The sequence below is a fragment of the Odontomachus brunneus genome, unplaced genomic scaffold (genome assembly GCF_010583005.1).
Source record: "Odontomachus brunneus isolate Ranch 3 - 2012 unplaced genomic scaffold, Obru_v1 Obru_scaffold_083, whole genome shotgun sequence".
Taxonomy (NCBI): Eukaryota; Metazoa; Arthropoda; class Insecta; order Hymenoptera; family Formicidae; genus Odontomachus; species Odontomachus brunneus.
In genome coordinates, this window is record NW_022639533.1 from 636561 (window position 1) to 649183 (window position 12623).

Below are 12623 nucleotides of genomic sequence, written 5' to 3' on the forward strand. Positions count from 1 at the left end.
GAGAGAGAGAGAGAGAGAGAGAGAGAGAGAGAGAGAGAGAGAGAGAGCCCGGACGTGCGATTAGTATCATCTTTCAGCTTCGATCCGACATTGGGGAGTTTCTCACGTCCTTGGAACTATTCCGGCGCGATGCTACCTGAGAATCGGCGGCTTAACGAAGCACCGCACGAGTGATTCGCGCGACGGATTCTAGCTTCCAGCGGGGACTCACGGACCGCCGACGGGGTGGATTTCCAAGCGGAACTCTCGCCGCGCGCGCAGGCAGAATGCAGAAAGCGCTGGCTAGGCCCGAAGCGCGGCCCTATTGATTTTAGAGAACCTTCCCCGTGCGCAGAGTGAGAGAGAGAGAGAGAAAGAGAGAGAGAGAGAGAGACCGCTGGCAATTTCGCTCACCCTGCCGCCCCTCGTCAAGTTTTCGAGAAGGGTCACCCCCCTGTAATTTGAATATACGGCACACCCCTCCGCGCGTATAGCTCCCTCCGAGCGAATCGCACGTTCGGCATATTTTGCCCGCTATTGCTGCTGCCGCTTCTCTCATTCCCGTCCTCGCGGTCGAAATACCCCGGGCGAGTCGGAATACTCGCTCAGCATTGCGTTGTATTGTTGTACACGTCGTTGTCGTCGTTGCGGGGTGGACGTCGCGTATGTGTGTGTGTGTCAAGTCGCCGTTTCATGCTTAGCTTCTCTCGCGTGAGAGACAGTCGATCTGACCGGACGGAAAGACACTTTCGCGTTCTCTTCGCTTGTCGTCGTTGTCGTTCTAGTAATAAACAGAACGCCCGGAAACGGAAGCGGTCGGCTAGAGGTCTGCACGCTCGTGAGATATCACGCGCGACGATAAAACGTACTACGACGGCGACAACAACGTCAACGTTTGCGGACGTCGATTGCGGAATTAATTAGTTTCGCGACATTTAGCTGAAAACTACTTACTCGATCGTCGGGAACGCAATATTTTCGCTTGTCTCGTGTGTCAGCGACTTCCTTTGTGCGCAGAAACTAAATTCTCGGGGTTTCAGGTTGGTCGATGATGCTTAGAACTTTCGAGCACGCACGTACGCAAGTATTCACATGCACACATGCAGCGAGAGAGAGAGAGAGAGAGAGAGAGAGAGAGACCGCAGTTAGTTTAAATATGCTATTAGGTTGGTTCAGAGCTACATATTTTTGTAGTTAGTTAAATAACTATTGCAACAATCAACTTGACTCATTGGCAAACAATATTTTTCACAATTGCAAATCAAAAATTTTCAGATTGATATGCAACACGTTTATTTTCATTGAATTTAAGTAGATTAATTAATTGTTGATCGCTAAAGTCTTTTCTTATAAACGCCATCAAACGTTGATATGAATGAGACATTTTGCAAAATGGAAATATTTCGGCAAATGTAATATGCACCCTATGTGAAAAGACTTGTGCACGGAGGAAAAAGATTGATTGAATTAACATGACAATGACACAACTAAACCCGTTTTAGTTGAAGGAAACAGAATTTCTGGTTCTTATGAAACAAATTCGTCTCTGGAGGCTTCTGGATAATCGCTGTGGACATTTTGATTTATGAAGCCAGAAGCGCGAGAAAATATATGCTAAAAAATCTTGCAAAATACGTTAAACAGAACAATATGTTCACATAATTTTAGAACTTTTTCTATTTTTAATATCTTTCAAACTACATTTTGAGCTATTTTTTAAATTAAAGTTGAGAGGTTTTAAAACTACTATGATATTAAAGACTAATATACAGATACACAAATTTCTAAATTACTCTTTTGCTCTCAACATCCAGCGGTGGAAAGTTTATAATTTACATAGTAATATTCGAGATATATATATATACATATTTAAATATTTGTGTATGTCTTTTTATTTTTTAACTGTACATCTTTATTAGATACATTGATGTATAAATAAAGTACTCATCGGAGAAATAAGAAAATAATATTTCTTTCTTTCGCATTTGTAATATTATGTACACATATTTATTTCAATTCCATATTAAATTAACAGTGATACGTATGCGGCGAAATAAATGTATAGAAACGTAATTTTGTTTGATAAATAATAAAATTACGAGTGGCTCTGTCGGTAAGCCACTGAAAATACGGCGCCTGATGAGACTACCATTTTAAGAACGAAAAATTTTGTTTTCTTCAACCAACACGTATTTAGTCGTGATGTTGTCACGCCAATGCAACCAATTTTTATTCTCCGTGTGGATCACTCTAATAGAATATTCTAAAATTCGGATTGTTTTCTCATTCGAGGTCGACCGTCGCGCCGTAAAGACGTAAGAATCGAGCTGCATTATTCAATCGGCTCGGCGGCGGTAGATTTGCGTCGGGGCCGCCGCCGACTCGTGCGATTCCGCGCGATTTTTGCGCGAAAGCGATTCTACGCGGCGCGACCGCGCCGGCGCGAATTCCCGGCATACGAAATTCACGTGGGGCTCGTGCACATCGCGCGCGGGGCGAACGAAGCCGGCCACGATAATCCGGAGAGCTTATCGATCGGCACTCTAGTTGGCAACTTGGCAGCGGCAAACTCCCGGAATTACGAATGAAATGCTCCACATAGCGACGCGGTTGGCAAATCAGATCCGCTTTCATACCTTTGCGAGGGAGGATACTGCGAATTCCGATTCACCTTCCGGACCGAATCGGTCGGACGTCCGACGACGAAAATGCCTGGCAACACCACGTCATCGTTCTGTTGAGATATCCCCCCTCTCTCTCTCTCTTAAGTAGACAGATGTATGTAAATTTGGCAGTAACTTTATTAGCCAATTTGTAAAGGTTACATTTTCTTTACGAATAACTTATATTTATTACATAGAATAACAAAACACGTGAGAAATATATATATATATATATATATATATATATATATATAAAGGATCAAAATTTATTTCAAATATGTCATGCAAAATACAATATGAATATCTGAAAGTAATTTTGAGTAAATTTCTTGCTGTATTGATATAACGCAGAGTTTACATCAATGTATAAAATAAATTTAATGATCAATTCAATATATTGTATTTGTGCTTCGTAAATATAATTAAAATAATCGTCAAGTTTTTCCATCATCGATTGTTTCACGTTGTGACAATGGTGGAAGGTATTTGTCTCTCTCTCTCTCTCTCTCTCTCTCCCTCTCTCTCTCCCTCTCTCTCTCTCTCTCTTTCTCTCTGCGTGATTCTTTCGACGTGAGAAGTCGCGTTTTAATTCGGCCACGTCGCCGCACATTCGTGGATTCGTCCGTTTCTCTTTGCGACACGGCGCGTCCATTATGCCACGCTCGCGAAGAATCGAAATGGGCCGACGAAAAATAATTTTCACATCGACCCTATCCTCTCTTTCTATGTACAGTCTGGTGATTGAATTGCAGCGAAAGGGAAGCGAGACTCGCGTATGTCAAAGGGTTTGAGGGTTCAAAGGAGGGTTCGGTGTGCGACGGGGCTGAACTTTTTTCTCTCTCTGTCTCTCTTCCCCCTCACCCCACATCTCCCTGCCCCCGTTGCAAGCCGTTGTTCGAGTTTCGGGATAAATCTCGGATTGGATGAAGTGGATTTCATGCTGCTATTCCGCACGGTCGCGAGGCTCGTCACATAGTTGTGTGTATTGTAACCTACGCGCTTTCTAGCAGTCGGTATTCTCTCTATTCGCTTGTTCCCTCATTCGGGTTCATACTTAAAAACCTGTGGGGTCAGTGGTGCTCACCATATGCGTGCGCGCGTCCGCCATCGTCGCGCAGAGTGACGCAACAATTTCAAGTTGCACAATCGAGCCCACCGAAACGCTTATGAAGCGCTAAATGGCGAGTTGAAAATAATATTAAGAAAATAATGTCACGAAATATTTACGTCCTCGCCTTTTCCCCGTACGACGTGCAGAAGGACGACTGACGCACGCGAGACGCGTTGAGATTATGACTTTTCGTGACTGGGAACTCTTGTGATAAGTTGAGCGGACTATCAGATTAAATTCTTAAACTGCATACGTGGATGGTCGACAAAGAAAAAAGAAACTGCCACGTGACGTTGCGCAGCACCGACTGATTGAACGTTTCGTCGTTGTCTTTGTGCTATATCGTATTCATAAATGAGTATTCCGATGTTACTCGTGTGAAAGAGTTTCATGGATCGTGAAAAGCCACACGCCGAAGTCTGAGTTTGAAGGAATATCATTACGACCGATCATATGCGCAATCCGTTGTAATCTTCTTGTTAGTTTTCTCTTTCATTTTTAATATTCTCTCATTATTGCATAAAAATATCTGTCGTATAATCCGTCGTATTTCTCCTTTCTATATTTCTCTTTCTCTCTCTACTTCTAATATACTTTACTACACGCTAAAAATACTTAAATTTATACAACATATTTTTGCAGAAATATTTGTTGAAGTTTATAAGAGAAGAAAAAAATAATAATTACAATAGTTACATTAAAATGTTAAGGCCATGTGTCGAGTAATTTCTGAAAACACTGATTTGTGAAACATATCTAGAGACTTGGAATATTCATCAGAGCTAATATACACAAATCCGATTGACAAAATTGAATCTTTTATACGTTGTATTTTATGAAATTCAGTGTGAAAGACATTACCTGAACGAATCACTTTTGCTCCCATACAACATAAATCTCCAAAGAACGTTCTAAGGATGTTCTAAGGACATTCATACATTCTAAGAACGTCCTCCAGAACATTCTCTGAAGTTTTTGTGCTGTCTAGGTTGGTATATGAAAGCTGAATATCTGAAGAGGATCACAGGATATATACAATATCACAATTAAATACATTATACATGAAAAAACAGATTAGAAAATATTCATATTTTCTCCAAAGTTAAAATTTATTAAGATCTATTAAGTAGAAAATCTATTGGGTAGGAATGTGGTAAGATAATAGCATAAGGTAATAAATGTAATTATACAGAGAGGGAGAAAGAAAAAGAAAGAAAATAGGAGTGATAGAAACGAAGCAAATATAAAGAAATGTAATTACACAAATGAGATGACCTTTCTGAAATTACTCACTGAGAATAGCGTTACGAATTCGTATTCGTAATTATATGGCACGTATTTCTCTGTCTGGTGTAGGCGCCATTCCTAAAAGGGCGATGAATCATGGAGCCAAGGGATATTTGAAAAAGAAAATACCATAGTCAAGCTAAGACCTGTCGATTTGTTTTGCTAGCTGTTATGACCGGTCGACGATGACGATGGTGCGTCCGGAAATGCGAGACAATTGTTTCCATAGAAAAGTCACAAGGTTGGAACGCTGAAAATTTGGATTTGCTAGACGAGCCCACTATTTGGTACCTCGTTCCAGCGTTAATACGCTTTGAGAGTCACTGACACACGCAGACGGCCCGTATTCGGGACGCAGCTGCGGCCGCGAGCTGCCACCGCGCGTAGAGGACGGTCACGTGATAAAGCGTCGTGGTGGGCCAAGCGGAGTGGCGATTGGCTCGCAGTCCCCTACCCCCGTCCGGCGTTGCTCGAACAAAGAGACGAGGCTATCTCATTCGTCCCCGCGAGCGCTGCCATTAGAAAGTCGTCGGCAGTCGATGAGTGCGGGTGTTCCGCGAATTGGACGAGAAGGAGCGAATTGCACGTCGGAGTTTTCCAGAACGCGCGAGGGCTTCGCGAGAAAGTTTATTGTCGGGTCGAGTCCGTCGCGCGCGCGCGCGCGATAGTCCGGGAAGAGAGAAAGAGAGAAAAGAGCAGAGCGGAAGGTTCAGGAGAACGGGAATTCGTTATTGAGTTCTACCGTCACTCGTGAAAATCGTATCGTTCGCCGATCGAGTTCGAGATTCTCTCGCGATCGGCGCACGTCAGCTTCCGATCCGGTGCGTGGCGAAGCGTGACGAACGAACGACCGTTCGATTCGCGACGACGACGACGACGACGACGACGACGACGGAGAAGAAGGAGCCGTCGCGGCAAAGTCGGAGCACATAGTGGAAGAACGCCGCGCATACGCTCCTGCCCGGGAGATCGATCCCCGACGGCGACGGTACGCTCGCTGACGCGCCGTACTTTCGTCGCATCGTCGTCGACGAGAATCCTCGACGAGGGACGCCCCGGCGGTTTCGCTTTTCGCGCTGGAGCGTCGACGACGTGCAAGTGCCGCAGCCGTAGAGCGCTACGCAGCGACGTGGCGACGACGCCATTTTGTAACTGACACCGTACTGCGCTTCTTTCGGGATCAGCACCGTCGTCGTGCCTACTCTTCAGGGCCGCGTCGTGATCCGTGACACGCGCGTATCTTCGATCGCGTTCGTCAGTGTGTAGTAAAATATACGACGTGGAGCACTTCGCCTCGAGAAGCTTGCGAGTTGGAGAGAGAGACAGATCGAGAGAAAAGAGACAGTGTCGTGAAATAAGCGTGTCATCGGTGGAGCTCGTGGCCGCGCATCATCGAGCCCACTTTTTCCTCCGTGTCGGCAATTAATCCAAGTCCCATATTATCCCGTATTTCGCCGCGCAGTCTTCGCCCTGGGTCGCGCTAAGCGTAATCGTCGTCAAGTATGAGACTGGAAATCGTGTCGGCGGCTGATTTTCTGGTGCACCTGCTGCGCCTGCAGGCGGGCCAGCTGTCGGAGCGGCAGCTGGAGATGTTCAAGTCGTCGTTGACGGAGGTGCTGCGCCATCGCTACCGTGACCACTGGTTCCCGGACCGGCCGAACCGCGGCTCCGGCTATCGTTGCATCCGCATCAACGGCAAAATGGACCCGGTGATCGCTCAAGCGGGCGCGAACGTCGGCCTGCTGCCGACCGTTCTCCACAGTCTTTTCCCCAGCGAGCTCACCATGTGGATCGACCCGTCGGAGGTTTCGTATAGGATCGGCGAGAACGGTTCCATCTGCGTGCTGTATGAGCGCACCGAGCCCGAGCCGGAGGAGATTATCACCTCTCAGCAGCACCAACAGCAACATCAGCACCAGCAACATCAGCACCATCACCAGGTGCAGCATCAGCAACCGTCTTTGGTGCAGCAATCGCCACCGCCGCCGCAGCAGCAACAGCAGCAGCAACAATTCGAGAGTTGCAAGGACTCGCTGATGTTGGAACACACGCAGTTCAGCGAGCAGATCGCCGCGTTCGTCTCCAGCTGAATTGCCGGCCACCTCGCCGCTCGCATCCACGCTCTCGAAATAATAATCTAAGCGCACGTGCGTCGTCGTCTCGTGATATGTGATATCCCTTCGCGTCGGACCGGAGCTGGTCCGCGCGCTCTCAACTTCTCGTGGACTCCACACACACACACACACACACACATACAACACACACAACGCACACACGTATACATATATACATGTGCGTATATACATATATATATGCACGTGTATATACACATACATATATATATACACACACACATACATACAACACACGCGCGCGCGTCCTGCTCCTCCTTAAACCTTTCTCCTCTTTGCGTTTTCCTTTTTGTTTGTCCTGATCGGTGCGTCGAGAGTCTTGGACGAAGAGTCGATTCTCCGTCGCTGCTTCCTTCTACGCCTCGGGTACTCTCTCTCCCTACTCCTTTCTCTACTCTATCTTCTTTCTAATTCCAACTCTATCATCGCCTCCTTTGGAAACGGAGTTTGATGATAATGATGACGATAACGATTCGGCGTGCTCGTCCCTCCTTCGAGCGAGTTCCTGCTACAGACGAAGAGAGTCATCCTATGGGAACGCGAGCTCGTCCACGCGCGTCGGTCGACGACTAAACGACTCTAGTCCAGTCTCGCGCTCCCCGGTCCTCCTCTCGCTCGTGTGCGAAGGATAGTCGAGGACGAGAACGTGCGCCCGCACGGAGGAAAAACACAGCATTTCCCTACGACGACTAGTCCGATTCGGCGAAGAACGAGATTGGAAGCGTGCGGAAGAGCTCGCAAGCGTGTTCGTGAAGCGAGTAGAGGAAGAGTGTTGGCCAGAGGCAAACGAATTGGAGGGATCGCGGACTAGTCGATTTTGTTTAACCCGGCGCGATGCCGTGCGGATCGTCACAGCTGCCGCCGCCGCAGTCATAGACGACGAGTCGATTCTCCCCGTCGGAGAAGGGACGCGCGACGGCCGTCGCTGCGCGAGTTCGGAAGAACGGAGCGAAACTCTCTCCGTGTGTCTCTCTCTCTCCCAGTCCGACTAATTGATCTCAACACCTCCTCCACCCGCGTACCTCCGAGTGTCTCCCGTGAGCAGCCAGCAGCCACGCGAGGGAGAAACAACGAAGACCAGCAGCCAGCCAACCAGCCTCATCGCCCTTCCGTTATTGCTACGTTCCCGAGGAAGTAAAGGAACCGTACTGCACACATTCACATGCATACATCGCGTACATTCACACGTATACCCAGTCTCTTTGTCTCTCTACCCCGTACGACCAGAGCCTCTTTTCTTCCACGTACTGCGTCGTCGAATGTTTCGACCTGCGAGAACTTTAAGGTTTGTACACACCGAGGGAAAGCTATATTTCCGATGCGAACGTTTTTGCGATTTGTGTATATGTGCGACGGAGACTAGTTCTCCAACTTTACGTGACTTCGCGTACATCTCGCTTCGGTCTGTACGAACTTCGAGATGAGAACTGTACGGGTAAAGGAACGGGATGAGAGCCGATCGTTCTCCATTCTCGTCGTCGTCGAGGATCTTCCTCGAATCTCACTGTCAATTTCTCACTGTCAATGCAGATTACCACCGAGCCACATACACACGTTACACTTGTACACGAAATCAAGACGCGCGCGCACACACACACACACATACACACGCGCGCGCGGTCCGATGATTCTCTAGTGTATAACCGGTTGATTCCGTCGAGTTAAATCCTTCGTTAACGTCAATTTTGCGCGAGTGTCAATCGCGAAAGTAATGAGACATAGTTGCGATGCGACATTTTCTGGCGCAAATGCGCGATTCTCCGGATATAACATCGATTTTCCGGGAAAACCTAATGTGCGTGTCGCATTCGGCGAAATTACGTTTGCGAAGGTGTCAATTCGATCCCAAATCTTTGCGAATGTTATTTCTCGAGGATAGCTATCGATAGTGGAAGATTCCATCTCAGCGATGGAACTATTCGAGAGCGATTCTCCACGGTAGAATTGTCAAGAGCAAGTTTTGAATGTGCATGAACACACACACACACACACACACACACACATACAAAAGTTCAACTTCATGAAAGCGTGCGAGTTTATATGTGTACATATTATATATAAATATATAGACGTTATGTATGTAGAGCACACACACACACACACACACATACACACACACACCCCGTGATACTCACGGTCAAGGAAGAGAGAAAGAGAGAGAGAAAGAAGGAGGTGAAGCGAAGTCGAATTCAGGCGTGTACACACCGACGAATTGTATATTATCTTCCGCGTGAGAGGAGACGAAAGAAAGCGGGAGAAAACACGACACGTATGAAATTGCTGTGATTTTATCCACGGGAAGGCACACGGGCATGTTTTTACTATCGAGAGAGTCGGTCTCGGAAAGTAAAGCTCAATGCATGGCGTGTATGTGTGTATGTTTGTCTGTCTCTGTACGTTTGCATGTTGTATGTAAGATTGATTGCGTTTCCGCGGATGTTTCGGCAGCGCGTTCGGGAATGATTCCGTGAGAGAAAGATTGGTCGCGCCTGTGTGCTGGTAAGGCTGCTGCTGCTCACCCGATACGTTTGCCCGCGCGCCACTCCGACAATAATAGCCGAGTCCGCTCGATTAGTCACGTTTCTGCTTCATGCTCGCGGCATCGAGGTTTGTTCAATTACCGTTACTTGACTTGAACCGATATACTTACCGTCATGAACACACACATACACAAACACAACACACACGCACACAATAGAGGGCCATGAGATCTCAACGCAGGACTGAATTCTCTCTCGACGGCGTCGCGGCTCGCGATTTTAGCATCTGACTGCATTCACCAAATCGATCATCGGGGTGTCGATATTTCATTACACGCGTAATAAAGACACCGGCAATTCTCCGTCACCACCTCCGCATTTTCCACCGCCAGTGGAGTGAACGCGTGAGAAAACGCAAGAGCGAGTACGGTGTGTGAAGGATCGAGTGTGCGAATGCGTGTGTGCATGTATGAGCGTATGTATGAACGGATGAAAGATGAGAGATAGATGAAAGAAGAGAGGGGGCAAGGAAAGGGACACCTATCGTGTTCGGCGTCGAACAAGAGAAGAAGGCCCTGCACGTAGCAATTATAGAAACCATGTCTGTGATTATATTAAGAATAGAGGAAAGAAAGAGAAAGACAATATAAAGCAATCTCCGTATGTAACGACCTAAAAAATTCGAGCGGCGTGTGCATTTTTACTATACATACCGGCGTGTAAATGCAATGCATTATTAAGGCTTGTCTGCAACACACGGGATGAGCTTGGCGTATAAAAAAAATAGAAGCAAAAAATAAAAACAATTTATTTCGCTTATACATGCCTCCTCCGTACTTTGGCCTCTTTACATCTCTCTTGCTCTTATTCAAGAGAAACCTCTTCGATGTAAGAGGGCTGGATTGTAATGGGGATTCCGTGAGTGAAATCAATTATTTCTGTTTCCTACTCCAACTTTTTGTACCTCAAGCTTACTCCGCGTATTGTAGACGAGCCTTTACATACAACGCGCGAAAACTCGATTCGCGAGCGAGCCGTATACACTTTCGACATTGTCACTTTGATTAGAGCTGAAATTATCGCATATCTTTATACTTCAACTGTGGTCGACGTGTTTTTCCTCTCGTGATTCGCGCGTTCACTGTCGTCGCGCAGCAGCACGGCCCTTTATTTTTGTCCAACATCAGTAATCGCACGAAACGACGGTCTTTTCATTTCTTTTTATAAATCGCGGTCGGTTGGGGAACTTTAAGCGCTTTTATAAAAAAATAAAAAGATGAGAACCGCGATACTTTTTTTATCTAGTCTTTTTTTAGCACTTCTCTCTGACACACTTTGAGGTGTCCTCTACAATTTGTGTACTGTTTGCGCTGTATCTGTAGCGCATACACCGTTTACTGTGTACGCGCTACATGCATACCGTCATGTGCGTGTGTGTGTGGATGTGAGTATGTGTGTGCGTGTGTGTATGTGGCGCGCGCGCGATATGTATGTGATCACGTGACTTTTTATTTGTAACATTGTAAATTGGCCCATCGAAAAGACTTTGTTGTTTTCGCGGCGCTCTTGTAAATCAGAAGTCAGAACTGGAATATCGAGGTCTTTCTTTGCTGCAAACGCCTCGTTGTGCCGAGGACAAAGAGTCATAATCGCGCCGACATTTCCTCGCGTCGAAGAACGAAGGAAAACATGGTCGATCGTTTCGTATCGGCAGTAGGGCACCATCGATCGTCCGACGATCGAAAGTAGTGCGAGACGAGGCTGGAGAAAGTGTGAGAGAGCTGGGCAGCGAAATCTCGTCGCGTTGTCCTTTAGACGGTTATTTTATCATGACGACCGACAAGACACACGCTGCTTTCCTCTTGTTTTGTTTTCGATTTCTATTTCGGGGAAACGCGATATCGGAAAGGGCGCGCTTGTTTGAGAGAGAACTATCCTGTAATATCTACGTTCATCCGTTCACGACACGCGTATTAAACTATAAGTATACCAGCGAATGTTAAAAAAGAATGAAAGAGAGAGAGAGAGTGTGTGTGTGTGTGTGTATGTATGTGTGTGAGTGAAAGAAAGAGAGGAAGATCGAGGATGAAAAGGAAAATCCAGGGAAGGGTACGCTGGGGTGAGAAGGAGTCGGAGTAAAAGGCGAGAATGCGAGCATTTATTTCGCGAATGAATTGTAATTATTATATATATATGTATATATATGTGTGTGTACGCGCATATATTATATATATACATAATTATATACATATATATATATATATATATATACATATATGTATACATATATACACATTTTGTAATTATACATAGAGTCCTTCAGGAAGAATTTGTACAAACGCTGGGACAAGGTACCAGCAAGTCTGTGATTTTAGCTTGGTTAATTCAGTATTTTTTTAAATAAAACGAGACAAAATCAAGATAAACGATAAAAAGAAGAGTTAGTGAGGGAGAGAGAAAGAAAGAGAGAGAAAGAAAGACAGGAGGGTTCACGAGAGAAGGGAAGAGAAAGTTTATGAAAGAGAGAGCGTGTGTGTCGGGTTGAAAAGGAACGTATGCATGTATATATATGAATGTATGAATCTATGTATGTATGTATATATGTATGTGTAGGTGTATGGGTGAGAAAAAGGAGACATCGAGGTGAAAGAAAAGGGCGGGAAGGTTGGATCTCAGAATTAAAATCTCGCGATTAATTTGCATATTCCGCCAGGAATTTCTCCATGCGATTCTACAACTCACGGGAAACCGCACCATCTTACACCTAGAATCATCCTTGAGGGCAACGTCTCGAGGATGAGTTTAGTTTCCCGACGCGATTTTTCGCACGCCCACCGAGACGTTTGATCCTTTCCTTCATGCGGAACGCTGCAATTACCGAGAGATTATAATTACTTGGATCACACACACACACACACACACACACACACACACACACACACACACACACACACACACACACACACACACA

At 46.0% G+C, this 12623-nt stretch overlaps 2 protein-coding genes across 3 annotated transcripts in view; both read left to right on the top strand.

Moving 5' to 3' along the window:
- LOC116847778 (inositol-pentakisphosphate 2-kinase) overlaps nucleotides 1-12623 on the top strand; it is a 166170-nt gene that overhangs the window by 83241 nt on the left and 70306 nt on the right. The window lies entirely within an intron of this gene.
- On the top strand, nucleotides 4007-12623 carry LOC116847781 (protein BTG2-like). Its single transcript, XM_032823137.1, has one exon. The coding sequence runs from the start codon at nucleotides 6543-6545 to the stop codon at nucleotides 7128-7130; it is 588 nt and encodes a 195-aa protein (XP_032679028.1). The 5' UTR covers nucleotides 4007-6542; the 3' UTR covers nucleotides 7131-12623.

What these genes read in the sequence shown, in the direction of transcription:
- LOC116847781 (XM_032823137.1), top strand. Translation starts at nt 6,543, where the DNA reads ATGAGACTGGAAATCGTGTCGGCGGCTGATTTTCTGGTGCACCTGCTG.